This window comes from Helianthus annuus, chromosome 8, assembly GCF_002127325.2.
Source record: "Helianthus annuus cultivar XRQ/B chromosome 8, HanXRQr2.0-SUNRISE, whole genome shotgun sequence".
NCBI classification, from domain to species: Eukaryota; Viridiplantae; Streptophyta; class Magnoliopsida; order Asterales; family Asteraceae; genus Helianthus; species Helianthus annuus.
The window spans coordinates 86,058,247-86,080,844 of record NC_035440.2 but is presented as its reverse complement, the minus strand read 5'-3'; the positions used below and the strand labels follow the sequence as shown (position 1 = coordinate 86,080,844).

Here is a 22,598-nt window from a genome sequence, read left to right as displayed (position 1 = left end):
TGCTTATATAAAATGTCAACATAAAACATTTCAAAGCATTTGTATTTTAACCATTTTTAACAATCATGTTAAAATGAAAGAAATTCTAACGCGCACGTTAGAAATATTAACATTTCCACAAAATGTTAATTCGACTTGCTAAAAACACATATATGGTTCAAATAAATAAGTCATTTCTAATACACTATTAGAAACTAAACAATTAAAAAATTGTTTCAAACTAACGCGTTTCATGAACATTTCTAACACACATGTTAGAAGACAAATGATTACAAAAATCATTATAAGACTTATTTGTTCATATCAATCCATGGGTGGATGAATAGTCTACTTTAAATAGAGACTTAATTAGAGACATAAAACTCTAATCAAGTAACATAAAACTCTTATTTAAAGTAATAAAAAACTCTACTTAGGAGAGTTTAACGTTTACAAAAAAACATATGGTTGACACCAATAATTCCGGTCTAACACACATGTTAGAGAATTTAACGTTTACAAAAAACGTATGGTTTACACTAATAAACCCGATCTAACACACATGTTAGAGAATTTAACGTTTACAAAAAACGTATGGTTTACACTAATGAACCCGATCTAACACAAAAGTTAGAAAAATTAACGATTCCCAAAATCGTTTAAAAACCAAACGGTTGAACCAAAACCATTCGTTTTGTAGCACGGTATAGGATTTACGATTGTATCTCAATCTCAAGAAATCCAAACACAACAAGTTGTACCACATACATATTTCCTAAAAGAAAATATTTACAAGATCATAATCTTTAAAATATATTTTTTTTATTATAAATCCTTTTGTGAACCCAAAATCCTTATAAATAAGGTTTTAAGATTGTAGCAACAATCTTATTAAATCTGTTTTAAGTTTGTAGGAAATAGGTTCACCTTTTGTAAAATATAATTACAAAATATATCATAACGAGACTCTCGTTATTCGTAGGAAATATCATTGTACAATACCGGTTGCAATAACTAAACAAAAGAATATAAATATAATTATATATACCAATCTTGATTCAAGCCGCATCTCTGGTGGGTCCTTCACGCGCACTTGATAGCATCCTAGACTCGAGTATTCATCATCTTGAGTCTTGAAAAATACTCCTTGACTGCAACAAAGAGCACACTAAAACGTTGACGATTTTTTGGTTGAGGCACTTGTTCAACACGCTTCCCTTAAAACAGATTTCGCGCCTCTACTAAAAATGACGCGTTTGTCTCCCAGGGTACAACAGCCGAAGCAGTCTGTACTGCCGGAGATGGCTCACTGGCCCAAGGTTACATCCGGTAATTGTAGTGTTTGAACTCATGTGGTGGAAACAAGTAGAGAGTACTCATCTCTCTAGTTGGTGTTCAAGTGTTCATACTACTTCTAGTATTCTTCATGTATCAAGCAATACCCTATTCTTGTTTTTTTTTTTAACAAAAAGAAAGGCACATAGCCTACTATTTGAACAAGACTAGTGAAAGGATTCACTTAATTATTCACTTAGTTAGTCACTTAATTAGAGACTTAAAACTCTAATAAAACTAATTAAATACTCAAGAGTTACTCTTTTATTTACCATATGAATATTCTAATTAATATTTATAATTTCATTAAATTATAAATATATTTAATATCCATTCACCAAATTTCCAACACTTGAGTCCCTTAGAAAACCAAGTATCTCTTATATCACTCCACCACCTCATTGGCAATCCAAGCCATTCAAAGCATACTTTTGGATGTTAACATGAATTAGTTGGGTCAAATTTCTTTGAATCCTTAATTAATACACATGAATCATAAGTTTGATGAATATTTAATTTATGTTTAAACGTCACGAAAAGGTTTCTCGTGACATTTGTAACATATACAAAAGGAAGCTTGAGGAATATTGCCACGCAGCTGCGTGGCGCTCCCTCATTCGACCAACAGTTTTACTCTTTTATATTCGTTTTAAAATTACAGTTTAGTCCTTAATTTAACATAAAATTATGTTTTCCCCTCTAGCTCAAAATAAAAATATATTCTTTTCACTCGCTCAAAATTACGATCTTGCACTTGGTTCAAGATTATGATTTTATCCCCATATTACAATTTTGACCCCAGCTCAAAATAATTTTTTGCTTTTGCCCCAAACTAAAAATGACGACTTTGCATTTTCGCCCCGTTTCAAAAATTATGATTTCGCCTTCAGTTTAAAATTATATTTTTGCCCGGTTCAAAATAAAACTATGCTTTTCCCCCTATTCAAAATTACGTTTTTGCCCTCAGTTCAAAATTTTGATTTTGCCTCAGTTCAAATTAAAAATATAGTTTTGTCACCAGCTTAAAATTACGATTTTGTCCTTAGTGCAAAGTTATATTACGATTTTGTCTCCGGTTCAAATTTATAGTATTGCCATTACTTTAACTTTTGGCCAATTACGATTTTACCCAAGTCAAAAAAATACAACTTTGCCCTCAGTTCAAATTACAGTATTGCTATCGTTTTAGTCTTTTTTAGCAAAACTATAAAAGTTTTTTTTATTAGTTGACTGGATTTAATTTTTTCCCATGTCAAGAAGCTTCCTAAAACTCGCTCATTAATCCTTACAAACTACCGTTTTTCCCTGAGCTCAGAACTACGGTCTTGTCATCGTTTTAGTTTTTTTTTTCTCTAACAAAACTATAATAGTGTTTTTTTAATTGATTTAGAATTATTCGGCCATCGCCCCGCAACGCGGGTGGTGGCATTAACTAGTTATACATATGATATGAAGTCTCGATGAACAGTGGTTTCATCATTTTCAATATTCTTTTTAATTTTAATTTTTGATTAAAATTTTTAAGTATTCATTTAAATATTTTAATAATATGTTATGCATCAATTACTTTGACTTTTTAATAACTTGCATATGTTAACATATTATTTCTTTTAACTAACTTCGCAACTATGTTTATTTTTTCCAACACTGCGATATAAATTATATTGAAAATGGATACCGGGCCGCTTTTGCCCCAATCGAATCGAAGCCGACGTTGAATATGAATCTATTTTTTGGTATTCAAATCAACGTATCTCTTTTTAGAGTAAACCATACAAGTGTCGGTAACAATATTAAAAAAATATAGATTTTTGTATTGTAAACTATACGAGTACCGATACGTGACCAACAAGACTCATTTTGACCAAACTACATCGATACCAATATCGATAGTAGCTGAAGTGGTATTCATTAAAAAAGGAGTTTTATTAAAACATATTCTTTTTCATAGTAAATTATACATATATCGACACCATATTTGTTGCATGACAATTTCGACTAAACAACATTGGTACCGGTATCGGTGGTATCGAAACCTGTATTCATTTTTATGGTTTTCGATTGACGTAAAATACAGAAGAAATCAAACCGACACTAACTGAGTTCCCGTCGCGTAACGCGGGGGAAAATACACTAGTTCATATTAATAAGAACTACAATATTCTCACATTCTAAATAATAAGTACTATAATAATAAGAAAAACACCATAAAATATAATAGTATAAAATGATGTGAAAGAATATAAATCATATCAATAAATTATAGTGATAACGGTACCACTTTGCACTTTATATTAGATTAATATGCACCATATAAATTGATGAATTGTTCTCAACATCGCATGTTTCTTTGACAAATAATATATTACCCGTTAATATAAACAAAATTTGTAAGTGTGTTGGGGTATGGTATTAGACCCGACCCGAGCGGTCGGACTTCCCGTTGCTTGTTGCTTTTATATTAATTACTAGGTTAGAACCCCGTGTATTACACGGGTTGAATAAATGTATTTTTATATAACAAATAATATAAAAACATATATATCTTTAAAAATTTTGTTTATTATACGGGTTGAATAAATATAATTTTATTTATCAAATAATAAAACAATATATAATTAAAAATTTCGTTTATTATATGGGTTGAATAAATGTAATTTTATATATTAAATAATAAAAAAAATGTTGTATTTTTAGAAACCCCGTGTATTGTACGGGTTGAGTAAATTGAATTTTATATATTAAATAATGAAAAAAGTTACATTTTTAAGAATCTCATGTGTTATACGGGTTGAGCACATGTAATTTTATATATCGAACAATAAAAAGTTATATCTTTATAAACTCTATGTATTATATGGATTGAATAAATCTAATTTTATATGGTACATAATAAAAAAAGTTATATTTTTAAAAACCTCATACATTACACGAGTTGCATAAATGTAATTTTGTATGGTAAAAAATAAACATGTTATATCTTTAAAAAACCACGTTTATTACACAGGTTAAATGATTTTAATAAAAAAATATATATGGTGACTACTTCTCTTGGTGTACGTAATCATTTTTCACATGATTTTCCTCCTAAGATTTTTTTGACTCGTTAACATTAATTAATTTTACCTAAGTTATTTCTAATCTCTATATTCTTAATGATATTTCCCTAACAACTTATCCATCTTTTTTCTGTCTATAGCTCCGTTTTAATCTCCAAAATAACATCTTTAATTTTACTAAATTATTTTATAATATTACCCACTCATTTAGAGAAATTATTATTATTATTATTATTATTAAATCTGATAAATATTTTAAAATATTAGATTATCTCCTATACGAATTGTTTAAATTTATATTAAATTTAATTTTATAATTATCTTTTAATTGATGGCTTCAATGAATGACATGTGTCCCTTTATTGGTTTCTTTTATTATATAGTATAGATTTATTATTGTTGTTTACTAACCCAACCGCGAGGTCCAATGCGATGTAGTTTACACTACTTTGGGCTGGGGCTTGTAAAGATAACCCCTAACTGGGCCTGGCCCATTGAGGTTAGGGGAGGCCCATATCCCCTATATAAAGAGGTGTTCACCTCATTTGGGTAGAAGATATGGAGCCGCCACACTTTTATTACTGGAAATAGGGGATTCTTTTCCCTACCGGTCATCTCTACAACTCCACTTTGTTCTCTTCTCTATTGCAGATCTAAGGAAGAACAAGGTGTGATTCTTCACCCTCTTAGAGAAAGCGGTCCAATCATCTTGACGGTGATTCCGTGTTTCTTCAAAGTGTAAAGATGAAATATAAATTAGGTAGAGGACAACACATGGTATCACTTAACAAGTATTAACAAGGGTATTTTGGTATTTTACAATATACATGTATCCTTAATCCCTATTTTTATGGCACTCAAAATTCGTATATGGACTTTGAGATTTTCATGCTCGTATTTTAACTTTTCAATAATGATTAAAATTAAATTTTATTCATCCATTCCACTATCTTTGTTTTGTTTAACCTGGCATAAGAGTCTTCATCTTAACTGTAAGTATGATAATCATTTTAATATTTTATTGATTTTTTATATATTTTACAGATTACGAACCATGTTTTAAATATAATAATATACAATAATATTTTTTCATAAAACTTTGTTGTTTTGTAATAATCAACATATTTTTTTTATTGGTTCATGAATCAAGCCGATACGAGATTACCATTCATAAATATTTATAAACTTGATGAACCAGTACTTTGAACTTGACTGTTGAAGTTGGTGTTGGTTTCAAGTCTGCTTGTGTTGATTTGAAAATTGGTTGTGCTGGTTTCGAACCTGTTTGTTCTTATTATGTTTGCACTGGTTTCGAAATTGTTTATGTTGTTTGTGTTGATTTTGACTTTGCTATTTTCGTCTGTGTTGTTTCATAACTCTCTATACATTATTTTTAGCAAAAGATCAAACCTTGTTAGTGGGTTGTGTTGATTTCAATTGTGCTACAACATAATCCGGGTTGGTCTTGTTGTCGGGTTGGATCATGTCTAGCATCTCGGGTCTTCTACGGTCCATATATGAGTTGCAATATTTGGAAAACTCGTTAGAAGTTCTTATGTAAATAAAAGGAAGGGGCCCGCCGGCCCGGAGGGAAAGTGGGATAATTGGAGAGGAGCCCTTTGTTAAGTTTTTGGCCCGTTGGCCCTTCCATAAGGGAGAGTTGATGAGGAGTTCTGGGCCCAACCCATTTGATACCAAGACCATATGTTAAGCCCAATTCATGACACTTAGAAACCTTCTACCAAATTGTATATTGTAATTTTGCAACATGTTAGTGCAATACTTAGTTGTACTTTGTGTTTTAGGTTAGTTTTGTGCATCTGTTTGTTGGACCAAATGTTAATATGTTTGTAAGCTTTCAAGTTTCAAGAGGAAGCCATGTATTTGATTTGTAACATTTGGGTGCTTCTCTCTTTTGCCACGTTTCCTCTTTTCCCCACCGGTAATATTCCCAGTCCACCGCCTCACCACCATTAGTTCCTGATTTCAGTTCCAGCCCTAATCGACCTTTGCTCTGCCCCATATTTCAGTTTCAGCCCTAATCGCCGTTTTTCTCCGCCGATTCTCGCCCTATATGACCTTTGCACCACCGCTACACCTTCGTTCCACCGGTTCAACTCCAGGTGACGTCACCCTCAAAGCCGCAGGTCCTCACCCTACTACAGAGTACACAATATGAAAGAGAGAGAGAGAGAGAATATTGTAGAAAGAGAAGGTGGTGCTCTAAGGAGACTATATGGTTCTGGGCATCTAACTGATCAGGTTCACCTTACAACTGACAACTTAATTTCTAACTTTTTGATTTGTAATATTCTTATTTCTAGGGTTTATAATGTATGATTTATGATTTTGTGAATTTTGTGTTGTCGTATTTCTTAGCTGCGAACTGTTAAATATTTGTTTTTAATCTGAAACTTATTGTCTACTGATTAAAAAGATATAGAAAGCTGCTGAAATTGTAAACTGTTGTGAAATTGTTGTAGCCAGATTTTTTTAAAGAACTGCAATGGTTGGCTTGAAAGAGATCAAGAACATATTCGAGACTCAAGGTATGTTTGTAATGCTTACTGATGTCAATGAAATTGATACACAACCTGCATGTGTCATGTTTATTTACACTTATTGCTGATGCATGTGTGTATAGTTGGGCTTTGTAAAGTTCAGACCCCACAGTATGGATGTTTGAGTGACTTCGTATAGATCGTCAAATGTATACTTTGGCGAGAAGTCAAATATCTATTAACTGTATTGTATTGTACTAATTTTCCATTCTGAAAACATATTTTGTTTTCTTTTTGATGAGTAAAAGGATGATTTTTTTTAGCATTATTAATAGTTATGTTATGATTACAAATAAATAACTTATGGTGTTCATTGGAACTTATCTGAAGAAACAATTTATCCTTAAGTTAAAATTAATATTGCTTTCTGTTTTCAGTTCTGCTACTGAGACCTTGAACACTTTAAAATTTGCTCAGCGTGCAAAGCTTATTCAAAACAATGTTTTAAATCTTCTATATGTTATTCAGAACTATAATACTCAGTTTTCCTTGCCATTCCAAATGCTGTGATAAATGAAGATGCATCAGGAGATGTAGTGGCACTTCAACACCAGATACGACTTCTCAAGGTAAATTTTATTTTTCACGAAAAGGAAACAAGAAAGATAATAAAAGAAGTCTATTGTACAGTTTTTATTTGCTTAGGAGGAACTTGCTATCCTTAAACGCAGAATACATCCAACTCTCTAATATTTAGTTCAAAAGAGGAGAATTTTAGCAATGCAAGTTCATACGGAGACGATGACAAAGTTTTGAAGGGTTTCATGTAACCAGGTATATACTAGCAATCAATGGTTGTCATATGTTAAGGGTTTTTTTTTTTTTTTTTTTTTTTTTTTGTGTCAGTTTAGTGTAATGCTTTATTGATTATTTACTTATTTTTGTCATTTTAGTGTGAGGTGTCGATTTGGTTTGCTGCTTGCACTTTTCTCAAGCCTCCCCTTTTTTCATGTGATATTGTGCATGTTTTATGAACTTCATCTTCATTAGTTTTGTTTTGATTATTTTGTTTTTGATGTTTCGCTTGCTAAATGCAAGTTCCCGGAGTTGCGCGAAGCTTAATTTGTCTCAAACGGACTCTTTAGTTTGTTGATTGGTTATCCTATTGTCCGATTTTCTCAGGTATTTGCCTTTATGTTTTGATGTAAGGACTTTACTTTTGGATTTGTTACAAGGAACAATAATGGAACCTCAACAGCTTCAATTTTAGGTTGCCTTTATGTTTTGATCTGCCTTGCATTCTTTGTATTTACTTTAGTAGATGTATCTTTCATATGGAGAGTGTAATTATAAATCGGCAGTGGTAATTTTAGGTTGCATTTGGCAGTTACAAGGAACAATAATGGAACCTCAACAGCTTCAGTACGCCTACTTTGTTAACTGCAAAAACGGAGCTAGAGCCAGCTAGAACAAAAGGTGCAAAAACTGGAATGATCCTTGCACTATAAATGTAGTTTTTGTTTTTGTGTGTAAATATAGAATTGGCTCTTTTGTCTTACCACTCTTCCATTGTAACTGATCCTCATAATACAAAATATTCTGTGCAAGTGATAACAGCGTCTTAATTTGTAAGGGCCTCGGCCGCATCGCGGCGGGGCTTCCATCTAGTTTTAGTCAATTGGCAATCTTGATAGGTAACACGTTATACTTAAACAAGTTAAATGAGCATTGTAAAACACAAATACACAATATGAGAGTGATGAACATGATTTGGAACCAAAGATTCAAGATATGAAGTTAATCTAATTAATGAAGAAGCATCTAGACTTAAGCAATCCCTTCGTCGACACACAAGAAATAACATACAAAGAAACTCGTCAACATAATTTATCTCGATCCAGGTAGCCTAAAATGAAGTAGTAACCTCGATTACACTGGCGGACATAGAGTGTTAATAGGGGTAGCACGGGCTACCCCTCAATGCCGTCTCCGTAGTGTAAAAATACCCATTAACTTCATTTCCGTAGTGTAAAAATACCCATCAACTCCGTTTCTGTTATATAAAGGATACCCCTGATCCTACAAAAAAAAAATTAGGATACCCCTAACTTTTTGTGCAAGTTCCGCCACTGCTCGATTATATGATAATTTATCTCGATCTAGACTTGGGCCAACTGGCTATAGTAACAACCTTGCTAAATGCATAAAGTTTATAAAATGTTTGATCCTTAAGAGTCAAACCCACATAAATTTTACAAATTAACGATCATCATCACTTGTTTAATGTTCATTCTTTTTTAATTGTATACATCTATAGTTGATTGTTTTTTTCTTCCCAACCACCAGAATAAACTAAATCCTTATCTTTTTTTATTCGCTTAGCAAAAAATAAATAATATCACTAAATGATTATGTATTTCGATCCTAGGGAAATTAAATTTATAAAAAAGGTTTAAGTGACGAATCAGGTTCGAGGCCAGCCTTCCCTAATGGAGACGCAGGTTCGATTCCCGCTTGGGCCATTTTCGATGGACATCTAGGTGAAGGGACGAATCAGGTCTTTAATCCTGGGTTCAAACCTGACGAGGGACGATAGTTTACGGATTCCATACGGTTCCTGTGCATCAGAGGGTACAGTCTCATGGTGGTCCAGGAGTTGACCTTGGACACAGCTTGCTTAAGTGCTATGAGTTGTTGCAAATGTTTGAAGGTGATTATAGCCACAAAAATGTTTAACAGAAATTGTAGTAGATGCTACAGGTTGATTTTAGCTACAAAAGGGAGTGACAATTTTGTTGAGCTGGAACTCAGTCGGTTTCAATGTACTTAAAAGAGAAAACCTAAGAACTATAATCGTAGTATGTTCAAAACGTGTTTGTTTCGTTAGTTTTCTTTAAAAAAAAGTAAACACAACATGAGAAAAAAAGGAAAGAAAAGATGCTTTAACTTGATTTTGGCTACAAAAGAGTGGCAACTTTAGTGGGAACGTACTCCATCGGTTTCGATACACTCGAAAGAAAAAAAAACCGTAAAATTATAGTCGTAGTAATTGGTTCGTTGAGTACAAAAGAAACAAACAAAATAAAAACTATAAAACTAAAACACTAATCCAAAAAAACCATTATTTAGTATAAAAATTTGAGAAAAATGGATATTTGTATAAACAATTATAAAAAAAAACACCAAATACTCCATTTTAGTAGATAAAAAGATGCAAAAACTAGGGGACCAACTCTTTCACCAAACAAATATTTTAACGCAAAAAAACAAGCCCATGAATCCTAGAATTTCGTCACGTCCAACTACATGTGTTTGCCCCCATTATAATAAAATAATGATTTATTTATTATGATTCACACTAACAACAAAATATACTAAAATATATATGCAATTTGACAGCCAAAAAAGTTGAAAGTCCAAACATTATTTATAATCTATGCCATCTAAGTGACAAATACATCCTAACCAATCAATCATTACACAAATTTTGGTTAGTCAGTGTCAACCTTATTAACCTATATATAGCTTACAAAATCCATCACAGTCAGTAGATTGAGTTTCATCAATCCATGACACCAAAATACTATCAAGTGTTTATCGGTCTAAACATGTTTCAACCACGCTTTTCTTCGATTAAGAAACTTGCCAAGAAAGTTACGCGTAGAGGAATACACCTAAACCGCGAGAAGTTTTATGCTAAAGAAAAAAGATTGTTAAGATACCATGTTGAAGACCGCATGTCCAACACCACCACTGCTGCTGCTGCCACCCCGAGAGGGTTTTTGGCGGTTTATGTAGGTGAAGAAAGACAACGGTTTGTGGTTCCAACGAGTTCCTTATCTCACCCGTTATTCAAGATTTTGTTAGCCAAGGCAGGTGAAGAGTTTGGGTACGAGCAAAAGAACGGGTTGGCGGTTCCATGCAGCGTTGCGGCTTTTCAAGAGGTTGTCACGGTGATAAAATGTTGTCGAGGCATGTTTGATTTCCAACATTTGGTCCCAGAGTTTATTAGTTAGAGGAATTGTTTTTTTGTTGTAGAGGCATGTTTGATTTTCATTTAAAATTTTTGTCAATAAAGCCCTATAATCAAGAACAATTATATAATTGCAAATGGTATTCTCTATTAATTCCTTGAAATTTTTCAAACATTCTTAAAAGTTAAAGACTTTAAAGTCCTAAACCAAATCCTTTTAACTCGCAAACCAAACCGTTTTGCTACAAACATGCTCGTGATTGGACTTGGGTCTTGATGGTAGTGTAAGAAAAGGACCGTTTCAGCCAAAATTGGTGTGTTGTTCTTTGTCGTCATATGAAACAAGGATGTACGCATTAACAACCCATTAGAAGGTCGTGAGACCCGAATACATTTTGATGATCAAGACGGCATACTTGTAAAGATACATATGTAATATGGGAGATATGTGCAAAGTGAGAGTAAGAAGAGGGGCTTCACAAAATGGGGAGCATTGGACAATCCTAGTGGGCCAATGTATATTGGGCCAATCTACTGTGAGTTTCAATAAGGACTATAACAAAATAGGGCCTAGTGAATTAGTTTATAAGTAACTAGGTTATAACCCCATGTGTTATACGGGGTTGAATAAATAAATTTTATATAATAAATAATAAAACAATATATCTTTAAAACCTCATTTATTATACAGGTTGAATAAATATAATTTTATATATTAAATAATAAAAAATTATATATATAAGAACCATATTGTACAACCATTGGGTGTCAGCCCAATGGCCACCAGCCCGCATTCTAACCCGGAGGTGGCGGGTTCGAGTCTTGCTCGTTCCCAATGCCCCTACGGTAGCGGATTTACCCCCAGACTCAGGCTTGCTGGGTGGCGGTCTGCGAGGTGGGATCACCTCGGCGGTTGAGAGGACCGTGGAATATCCCCCCCCCCCTAAGAACCATATTGTACATGTTGAATAAATGTAATTTTATATACCAAATAAAAAGTTATATCTTTAAAACCACGTGTATTACACGGGTTGAATAAATGTAATATTGTTTACCAAATAATAAAATAATACATTTTAAAAAAAACCTCATTTATTACACGGGTTGAATAAATGTAATTTTATATACCAAACAATAAAAAAAATTACATCTTTAAAAATATGCGCATTACACGGTTTGAATAAATGTAATTTTCTGTACTAAATAATAAAAAATATATATCCTAAAAAAACTCCGTGTATTGGACGAATTGAATAAATCTAATTTTATATATCAAATAATAAAAGTTTTATCTTTAAAAACCTCATGTGTTACATAGGTCGAGTAAATGTAATTTTGTATAGCGAAAATAAAAATATTTAATATATTAATATAAAGTTTGGTTTTCGTGATAAAAATATATTATTCTGTTGTTGTAAAATTTGTTAACGAAATCTCAATAAATTTAACCCTTTATTTAAAATCCGTAAATGTATAAATGATAAATAATATTAGTTAATATTTTAAGTTTCGTAAAATTTATTTGATACCAAACTAAAAAAATGTTAAAATATAATTAATTCAAATAAATGATATTATAAATGAGAAGGAGATTAACTAAATAATAATTATCCATAAGATATTAAACTAATAATATTTAGTAGGAGGATTATCTATAATATAAGATGTTAAATTAAATAATATTTAGTAGGAGAGTTATATATAATTAATTAGAAAAGATTAAATTAAAAGAATAATTATCTACAAAAGATGACCTAATATGATGACAAGTGTTCCTAAAGTGTTTTCTTTAGTTATAGTAAGATTTTAGAACAAAAATGGGCCTCTAAATGTCTTTTTTAACTTCAGAATATGGGATTCACCAGCTACTCAACTGGGCCTGCTCCAATTCAGTCCAAACCCCGTAGGCCCGTTTATTGTTTTTTTTTCCTTATCAATTCCTTATTTCACTATACCAAAAACATGGAAACATTGGTCTCAATGTGGAGGGTTGTGTCTCGCGACCAACCTCTTGTGTGAGAATAGGTACTGGATACTTCAAATATATAAGTGGATATTAGATATGTGACCTCCTCTTACGGTCTTACCTCATGGGAAGCTATAGCGGATCCAGGGACCCCCTCAGTTTGGAAAGAAAGATGGAAAAAATTAGTAAAAACCTTGAATGATTTCGAAAAAATTAGTGAAAATATACTAAAAGGACCCCCCTGAAAAAAAATTCTTTGATCCGCCATTGGCGATCGTATTTAATTATATAGGTGATAAGCAGGACTATTGATTGTCATGAATGCTTCTTGAAATGGGATGGCCGGGTTTGGTATACTTTTTCCAATACTAGCGGCTACCTTTGGCTTGTCTACACAAATGTGAACATGTCTAGGTAGATGAGTAGATCCGGATATGTAAGATAGTCAAGGTATGCGACTAGGTCATGATTGCATGATAATTCGGATAGGTGACTACGTTTAGATAAGTAAGATAGTCTGAGTAAGTGACTAGGTTCAAGTATGCATGATAGTTAGGATAGGTGATTAGGTTAGTATGTCATCATCATCACTAATTTCATATTACCAATGGGGACGATCATGAGCTCATTGGTAAAGTATTCAAATATAAGCGATGTATCCAAACAAGACATCATTCACTTATAGTATAGATTTTTATTAATGACTGAGTGTATAAATAGTATTATTTTATTATAAGAAAGATTAGAGATAAACTTGTATCCTTTTGAAAAAACGTTTTAAACGACAAATTATAATTATAAATATTAAACCAAGAAAAGCTTGTATAGATATACATGAAGCACGAATGAAGGATAAGATCACGTAACCCTTTCAAAGAGATAAGAGTATCAAACGATTGATATGGCATGATGATAAATTAATATTTACAAGTTTATATGATTATCTTCCTATACTAATAAACGAAAATCTTTTTGTACACGTGTCATTCTCTGGTGCCTCCTCCCTTTTAATAACAGTATTACATATTAATTAATTTTATACATAAAATATAATATAATATTAATTAATTAATATAGTTAGAGATAAACGTTTAAATTCAAATTTAATTAATAATTATCTATAACAAATATAAATGTATCAAATAATATAATAAGTATAATATTATTTAATATAGTTAGAGATCAAACGTATAATTTCAAATTTAATTAATAGTAAATTACTTTTTGAGTCCCTATGTTTTAGTGGTTTTAACCACTTGAATCCAAAATCAAAAATTTTAACGTCCTGAGTCTCTAACCGTGCATTCACACCTTCTGTAAAAAATTCAAAAAACTTTTTGTAAAGTTGAGTTCTCTAAGTACTCACACCTCGTAGAAGTTTTCATTTTACCCTAACCATATATAGTTAGAGATAAACGTTTAAATTCAAATGTATCAAATAATATAATAAGTATAATATTATTTAATATAGTTAGAGATCAAACGTATAATTTCAAATTTAATTAATAGTAAATTACTTTTTGAGTCCCTATGTTTTAGTAGTTTTAACCACTTGAATCCAAAATCAAAAAGTTTAACGTCCTGAGTCTCTAACCTTGCATTCACACCTTCTGTAAAAATTTCAAAAAACCTTTTGTAAAGTTGAGTTCTCTAAGTTCTCACACCTCGTAGAAGTTTTCATTTTACCCTAACCATATATAGTTAGAGATAAACGTTTAAATTCAAATTTAATTAATAATTATCTATAACAAATATAAATGTATCAAATAATATAATAAGTATAATATTATTTAATATAGTTAGAGATCAAACGTATAATTTCAAATTTAATTAATAATAAATTACTTTTTGAGTCCCTATGTTTTAGTGGTTTTAACCACTTGAATCCAAAATCAAAAAGTTTAGCGTCCTGAGTCTCTAACCGTGCATTCACACCCTCTGTAAAAAATTCAAAAAACCTTTTGTAAGGTTGAGTTCTCTAAGTTCTCACACCTCGTATAAGTTTTCATTTTACCCTAAACATATATATTTGTTAACATAAAATATATTATTTGGATATAAACAATAATTACTAATAAAGTATAAATCACATGTACAAGTAACGAAAATATAACTGTTCTTTTGTTTTACTAATTTATCTAAATAAGTCATTTCATTAATAAGGATTATATACAAGTTTATAATTTACATTTTTCATCATTCAACCCGTGTAATACACGGGGTTGTAACCTAGTAATATAATATGGATGGTTCAAATGAAAAACACTTTTAACGCGAAAACTAACTAAAAAGGCCTAAAAAACACATAAAATATATAAAAAAAACTTTTTTTTATTAAAAATCGCTAGTTTTTGTATATAAAAAAAAACTTTTTTTCAAAAAAAAAAAAAATCCGTAGTGCACATGTGTAGTACACATACACATGTGCACTACAAAATTTTTTTTGAAATTTTTTTTTATATACCTAAAATAGCGAAAATTGGTATGTAAAAAAAATTTGTATGTTTTTTAGGCTTTTTAGTTAGTTTTCGCGTTAACTAGTGGTTTTCATTTGAACATTCTCTTATAATATGTGTGTATAAGTAAAAAAACATATTTCATATATTTTATATGATTATAATACTAGTATTAAGCCCATGCGTTGCAGCGGTTGTTGTAAAACTGTGTCAAGTAGTACCAATGCTATACCACTGTCAGCGACCACCAACACAGGAAAAACTCGTAAAAACAAATTAAATAAAAACGAAAAAAATAACGCCGAGTGAAAAGAAGACGTAAAATCTTTTAATCACGAACGCTCGTTACAGAGAAATTAAACGGAAACGTAAAACAAAAAAATAACTAAGTCACTCCATGACCCGCACGTTAGTCAAACTTGTTAAACAAACAAAAATAAATTTGCTGCGACGGGCCCGTCAAACGGGAAAAAATATACGAAAAAATGTTGAACCCTACACGCACGTTGTGGTGCATTAACTCACAAAATTTAGAGCGAAACAAAAAACTTGGGAAATATTATAAGTATGGCGGACCAAAATTGAAAATAAAAAAAAGATTGGGGTTAAATTGCAAAAGATGAAAAACTTTGGGTTAAAAGTAAAAAAAAAAGGTCTAAATTGCAAAATTGAAGTTATTTATTAATCTTAGATAAAGATAAAGATAAGGATAAAAATAAATGATATCTATATATTAGTTATTAATATTAAAAGAAATTTATTAAATAATTATAAATAAAATTTATGAGGTTTAAGGAGAGAATGCCATGTGACAGTATTTGAAGTTTTTTATTATAAGTTAGATTAGATTAGATGTGTGTAAAAGTAAAAACATATTTCAAATGTAATGTATCCAAGGCCTTGTATTTTTAAATGTAATGCATTTTTTGTTACCGGATTATTTTTAAAGACCCATATTGATTAAAACAGAAACATCAAAACATGAGATTGAACGAATTTGTTCGACTTTTTTATTATTATTATTATAAACCAAAGTACACAAATTACAATAAACACAATAATCTATTTATACTAACAAAACATCTTGGATAATAAAAAAAGCCTGTCTCACTTGAATAGGTAACTAAATAAAAACTCAATATCTTAACAAAATAAAACTCCTTAAAAATAACTAAACTAAAAGACATTTATACCCCTTAAACTATTAGACTTTGGCTAGATTAGTCCAATAATTACCCTCCTAATCTTGTCTTGGTCATATCAATCATCATAACAAAGTTGGATTATTATCTTCCCATTATACCAAGTTTACTTCTTCCTTTTGCGCACACTTTAGACACTCCATTACACGATACACAACAGAAACAAGCCCATGCTATTCTTCTTCTCATCTAAGAAATTCTCCACTCTCATCTAAGAAATTCTCCAAACCCAATCTTCATTAACCTTCATGTTGCTTGATTTAAAGACTCCTCTCCACCACCATTCGATCAACCTTCTGGCCTCGCTCTGATACCAGTTAAAGGCCAGATTGGTTAAAATGAAAAGACCTAAAACGAGATTGAACATACTCGATCCACTCTTTTTCTTTTTATTATAACCAAAACACATAATTACAATAAACCAATCATTTATTTATACTTACCAAACATCTTAAAAATCAAGAAATCTTGTCCACTCGAATAGGAAGCTAAATAAAAACTCAATATCTTAACTTAAAATACCACTCCATAAATGAAACCCAATAAATAAGCAATAATGGAAAGCACACTTTAGTTTTTTTTGGGATTCTCTGTTTTTTAAATATATTTTTTAACCATTAAAATGCTAAAACCACAAATTACAAACGAGTGACAGATAAATAGACAACAAGCTGCGCTGCAACCCTTTTTGAATTGCAAAATCGATCCTGCTAAAGATAAAACGACTCTTATGGGTTGAAAAATTACTATTCACAACTTGCTGGACCCTCTTCAGGAATTACACGACATCCAAGACCAGAAAACCAAATATATCAAAGACAAAACTGGTTGCAATTGAAAATACAATTTCAATATTTCATCCTTTTTATATCTTTATACTTGTTATCATCGAAAGACACAAAGTGACTTTGGTCTGGAACCACCAAAAATGGATTTGACCCCTGGATATAAAAACACGAACATACTTTCAACCTTGAATTAAAAATTGCTTCTATAAACGGTTATTGTGACTTGTGAGTACCACGGCACATTGCTTTCGGTCACTTGGCCCCATGCCTTCTGTCATTTTGTGATTGGATGCATCATCCCTCTCAAATTTCTCCAATATTCCTACAATATATTATTATCAATTAATCAAATACACCATCCGTGAAAACAACTTAAACAACCTTCATTTCCTTTTTTTTTCTTCGAACGGCTGAACTTCTTTATAAAAATAAACAAAACGGCCCAGCAAGAAACTGAGGCCTGGCAATTACACGATTACATCTCGAATATTGAAATCCTTCCACTATCCCACTCTAAGTTACAAAATTTAGATCTATTGCTAATCTACAAGAATGAGTTTTCTTTGATGTCATCCACCGTTCGGTTGAAATGAATTTGTCGGTCATTAAACGTTTTCTCGTTCCTCGCCTTCCAAATTTCCCAAACGCCGCCATTTGAAGAATTGCTCCAATGGTTTTTTTCCACATCTTTGACCCATTCACGTGCAAGGCTCCTTCAAGTAACTATTGAATGGAAGACCCTTGGTTCGGGAAAGGTAATTTTAACCACGTAAATACCGTCCACCACACAGATTTTGCAAAAAGGCAATCCCATAAAATGTGAGTAACCGTTTCCTCCCTTAACCCGCATCTCGAACATAAAGCATCATTCACTAAAATACCTCCCTTAACCCGCATCCCATAAAATACCTTCATTTGCTGAGTTATGGTGATTAAGGGGCTGTTTGAAAACTTGTAAATGGGTAAGTGTAGGGTCGGCCCAAGGGTCAGTAAGCAATGGCTTTGGGTCACCAGTTTTCTAAGACCCCTAATTTTTTATAATCTTTATACATGTATATACGTAAGGCCCGTACTCCAGGGTTCATAGCAGTTTTTCAAAATCCAAATCTCCACGTCTTGCATCGATCTACGAAGAGAAGGGAAAGTGAATATTCGTTCTAGCAGAATATATATGAAGAGAAATCTCAGATTTGAGATTCACATATTCTTTGTGAAATTGCAATCAAACAGGTTGGAAAAGAAGAGAAGAAAATAGTGTTAAGTTTTGGTTTTTACATATAGATGGAAATGACAAAGATATTTTCCTAGAATTAGGGGGTTTTGTTATGGACATGAAGAAAAAAAAAAAACTATGTAAAAAAATTGATCGACCAACATCTTGTTGACTTGATTCATATTGAAAGTTTTAACATCGAATATAATTCTTTTAAAAACTTACAAGCATGATTGAGAGAAAAATGATTGGTATACTTTGACCTTAATCAAAATTTGACCAACATATTCCATGAATACGCTAAGCTAGTTCACAATATCCAATTAACCATCAATCTAATGACATTAACCATCAATCCTGAATTGGTATATAGACATTATGCCTAGTGCAGACGGATATGATCGGGTGGTTCCGCTGGTGACACGATGATACTCTAGTGGTCTGCTAATAATCCAAATTTACCGTTCAAAAGAAAGATTAAGTACTAATTTAGGAATCATATCTCTAATGTTGTTGTAACTACGATTTAGTTTAAATTTTGGTTTTTAGTTAGTTGTCAAGTAAAATTTGAGTTTAAAGTTGGTGATAAAGAAAATAGAGTGAATATTGATTATGTTGTTTTTTGAGTTTCAAGCACAAAAGTTAAAACCCAAGGTTCTTAAGACTGGACGGTATGGGGGACGGTGTGGTCTCGTCCTGGCCCGGCGCCAAGGCGGAACACCGCCCCCTTATGCCCCGCCGCGTCTTCTTCGTCTCCCACCAGCCGGATTCGACGGGCCCACTTTTTGAAATCTAGCCGTTGGTAAACAGCTATATTATAAAAAAAATTACTTTAATAAATATCCACCTCTCATCCATTTTTTAAAAATACCCCATCCAAAATCTACCCGCTTCTCTCATCTCTCATCCATTTTATACTTCAACACAAACAATCCCAACCCGAACCCGAATCAGCCTAACTTTTTTTCGACGCCCGGTTACACTCCGACTACCGATCCTTCATGGGTGTCTCCGCAATTTATGTTATGTAATAGATTTAATTTACTTCTTTTATGTATTATTTTAATTTAATTTTTGAATTGTTTTTATAAAGTTAAGCAAATAAAAAAAATAAACAATAAAAAATAATTGGTGTGAGGCCCCATCCTCCATCCCCTTAATATTGCTTGGAGGGCCATCTCATATGAGATGGGGATGTGGCGTCCTACGTGGCGGCTCATCCTCTTGGGGATGACCCTCCCCATACGTTCTAGTCTAATTATTTCCTAAATTACAATAAAGATGAAGATTTGAAATAACAATAAAGATGAAGATTTTGGGGTTTGATTTAACAATGATTATCATTTTCAGGTAAGGATTTATGAAATTTGTTTTTACTCTATTACACTAAGACCATATCTAATGGGGCTTTGGGCATGAAAGATTTTGATAATGCCTTTACATCATTACTCATGGGCATTATAGGGGCATGAAGAGTGAGGGGCATTTCTATAATAATGCCCAAAGAGAAGAAAAATAATGGAAAGTAATAAATGAAATGGACATTAACCATTACATCTTTTTTTAAAAGGACATTATGATGATGATGTGGTGAAAAATGCCCCTTGGTGGGCATTAACCATTACCTATGATCTAATAGTTATAAATTATTTTTCGTTGCCCAAATTTAAATTTGGAACCTCCCCTCTAAGAAAGATATGCATCTAGCAAACTTGATATATTTCCAAAATTGGAGGCATATTTAATAAGACGATTTGAATTACACGTATTTGGTAAATAATTTGTTAAAGTACACACCTTTATGAAAAATAAATTTTAAAAACCCTCATAAAAATAGATAAACATAAGTGCACAGTCTAACAACATTCACATCCTTGCACCAAAATATGCGAGAACGGTCTTTATATCATAAAAAGTGATTGTAAGTGATATGTGAGTAGAGGTAACCGAAAATGTTATTGTTTATTATATACTAGGTTTTTACCCGGGATTGCTTCCCGGACTCGGGAAACTTAGTTATATTAATTACTATTTGTTACTAATACGACCACATTACATCAACCATCTCATTAGATTCAACAAAAATTGTCTTCAAATCACCGGATTAGATCATGAACGCATATTAGAGGTCAAACACAAGCACAACAGGACCACATGAATAATATCATTTCCACTTTTACTTCAATGCACTTACATGTTAGGTTGATTTGGGATTTTATAAAAATGTTTGTTTTTGTACTTCTTTACAAAATAAGATGTTGACCAAAATTAAAACAGATGTTGACCAAAAGTAAATCAGATGTTGAACATAAACACTGAATGTATAACAACAGACACTACATACACTGATTATATTCAAACTACTGATACATAAACAGTTAAACACTGATTCTTCATTCCACTGTTGTAATCTAAGCACTGAAGTTGAACATCAGTGCTATCTTCAAAGGGTGATCAGACCTTGAATGGACAATGCTTTGATCTTCAACAATGCTTGGATCCCATCAGTAGTTTGAACTTCAATTTTTATGCTTCATCAGTGCTTGGATTCCAATTGTTCACCTCTGTAATTTTTTAATATATTTTGAAAGTGGTTGAGTGTTGAGTAGAGAGAGTGATAAAGATATAAAAAAAAAATTAGAGTTAAATGTCATTTTAGTTTATGTGGTTTGGGCCATTTTGTCAGTTTAGTCCAAATGTTTGAAACACAGTCATTTTAGTCCAAATAATTTCAAGCGTTGCCATTTTAGTCAACCGGTTTAACTGCGTCCACTTTTATGTTAGTTAGAAGGGTAACTCGATCATTTTATACGGTTGAATTGCCCTTCTAGTTAACATAATTACATTTAAAATGACCGAAATGTCCTTCTAGTTAACCCAATGGACTAAAATGGCAACGTTTAAAACTGTTTAGACTAAAATAGCAATGTTTCAAATCTTTGGACTAAACTGACAAGATGACCAAGATAGAGGTACTAAAATCGCATTTAACTCTAATTTTTTTAAAAGTTTTCAAAGCCCCTGAAAGCTAAAACAGACGTACACTTGAAAAGAAAAAGAGATAAGCACAATTTTCCTTCTTTTTCAATATGACAAGATGGTTGATCGTTATGGCATCATCATTTTTTAGGATTAAAGTCGCCAACATACAACCCAAAATTTTAGTTTGACACTCCAAACAAAAACTATATGTTATATCAATGAGTACATGATAACTACTCATATTCAAAATGATCATAATTAGCTAAATGCCTAATTACAATAATTGGCCCCCGAAAAACGTCAAATATAGCGTCATGTATTCCAAGACGCAACACACATGTCACGTCTTTCGTATACCACAAGGTATCAGACTATCAGTGACAAACTAAGATTTATTTTCTGTGGGTGCGATTGAAGGGTTTTACCATATTTTTAACAGGTGTGATCGGCATTTTTTTCCTAAATAATATACTAATTTTTTTCCCAAGATGAGCGCCCGTCACCCCAATCCCCACGGACCATAGTAGGTCCGCCCTTACAAGGTATACTATTAACATGATCGATGGCGACTACTCATTATATGTACACTCTTTAAAATAAAAATAATAATAAATGGTATACTATAAGTATATAAGTTTTGTAACAAAAATGTAAAAGAGTACACTTTCAACATAAAAATACAACTCAATCAACATGCACCATTTACTACGAAAACATAATGGAATGTTGTCGATGAAGAGAGGAGACGGTACTAATTCACTTTCAATCTAGAACACAGAGTGTGAAGAGTCGTTAGATTTTTGTAAACTAATATTTAATAATTAGTGGCACTTGGTATTTAAACTAGTAAATTGTCTCGCGCGTTCCGGAAAAATGCATGTTAAAACGTAAACCAATTAAAAGTATACATAAAAATAAGCACGAAAAAGTGTTATATTTGACCCGATTCATTTCCGAAAAAAATAGGTTAAAATGTAGGCCAACCAAAAACGTATATAATAATAAGCATACTCATATATTATATTTGACCTGACTAGTTTTCGGGAAATTTTACGTCAAAACGTAAATCAACTTGAATTTATACCCACGCGAGCGTAAAAATAAATACGTAAAACTCGATTACAAAGTTTTTAGAAAGTTAAGA

The 22,598-nt window shown here is 31.9% G+C and overlaps 1 protein-coding gene and 1 long non-coding RNA gene across 5 annotated transcripts; both read left to right on the top strand.

Annotated features, from left to right (window-relative positions):
• The first annotated feature begins 6,269 nt into the window (after positions 1-6,269).
• Positions 6,270-8,487, top strand: LOC118481297. Of its 4 annotated transcripts, XR_004865327.1 has the most exons (6): positions 6,270-6,635; positions 6,857-6,922; positions 7,403-7,503; positions 7,565-7,708; positions 8,057-8,144; positions 8,262-8,487. It is a non-coding gene; the product is annotated as an uncharacterized LOC118481297 (long non-coding RNA). The 4 variants fall into 4 exon arrangements; XR_004865325.1 differs by having other exon boundaries at positions 6,861-6,922; positions 8,057-8,487; XR_004865326.1 differs by having other exon boundaries at positions 7,606-7,708; positions 8,057-8,487.
• A 1,965-nt stretch (positions 8,488-10,452) lies between these two features.
• On the top strand, positions 10,453-11,001 carry LOC110871288 (auxin-responsive protein SAUR20). Its single transcript, XM_022120128.2, has one exon. The coding sequence runs from the start codon at positions 10,483-10,485 to the stop codon at positions 10,888-10,890; it is 408 nt and encodes a 135-aa protein (XP_021975820.2). The 5' UTR covers positions 10,453-10,482; the 3' UTR covers positions 10,891-11,001.
• The last annotated feature ends 11,597 nt before the right edge of the window (positions 11,002-22,598 follow it).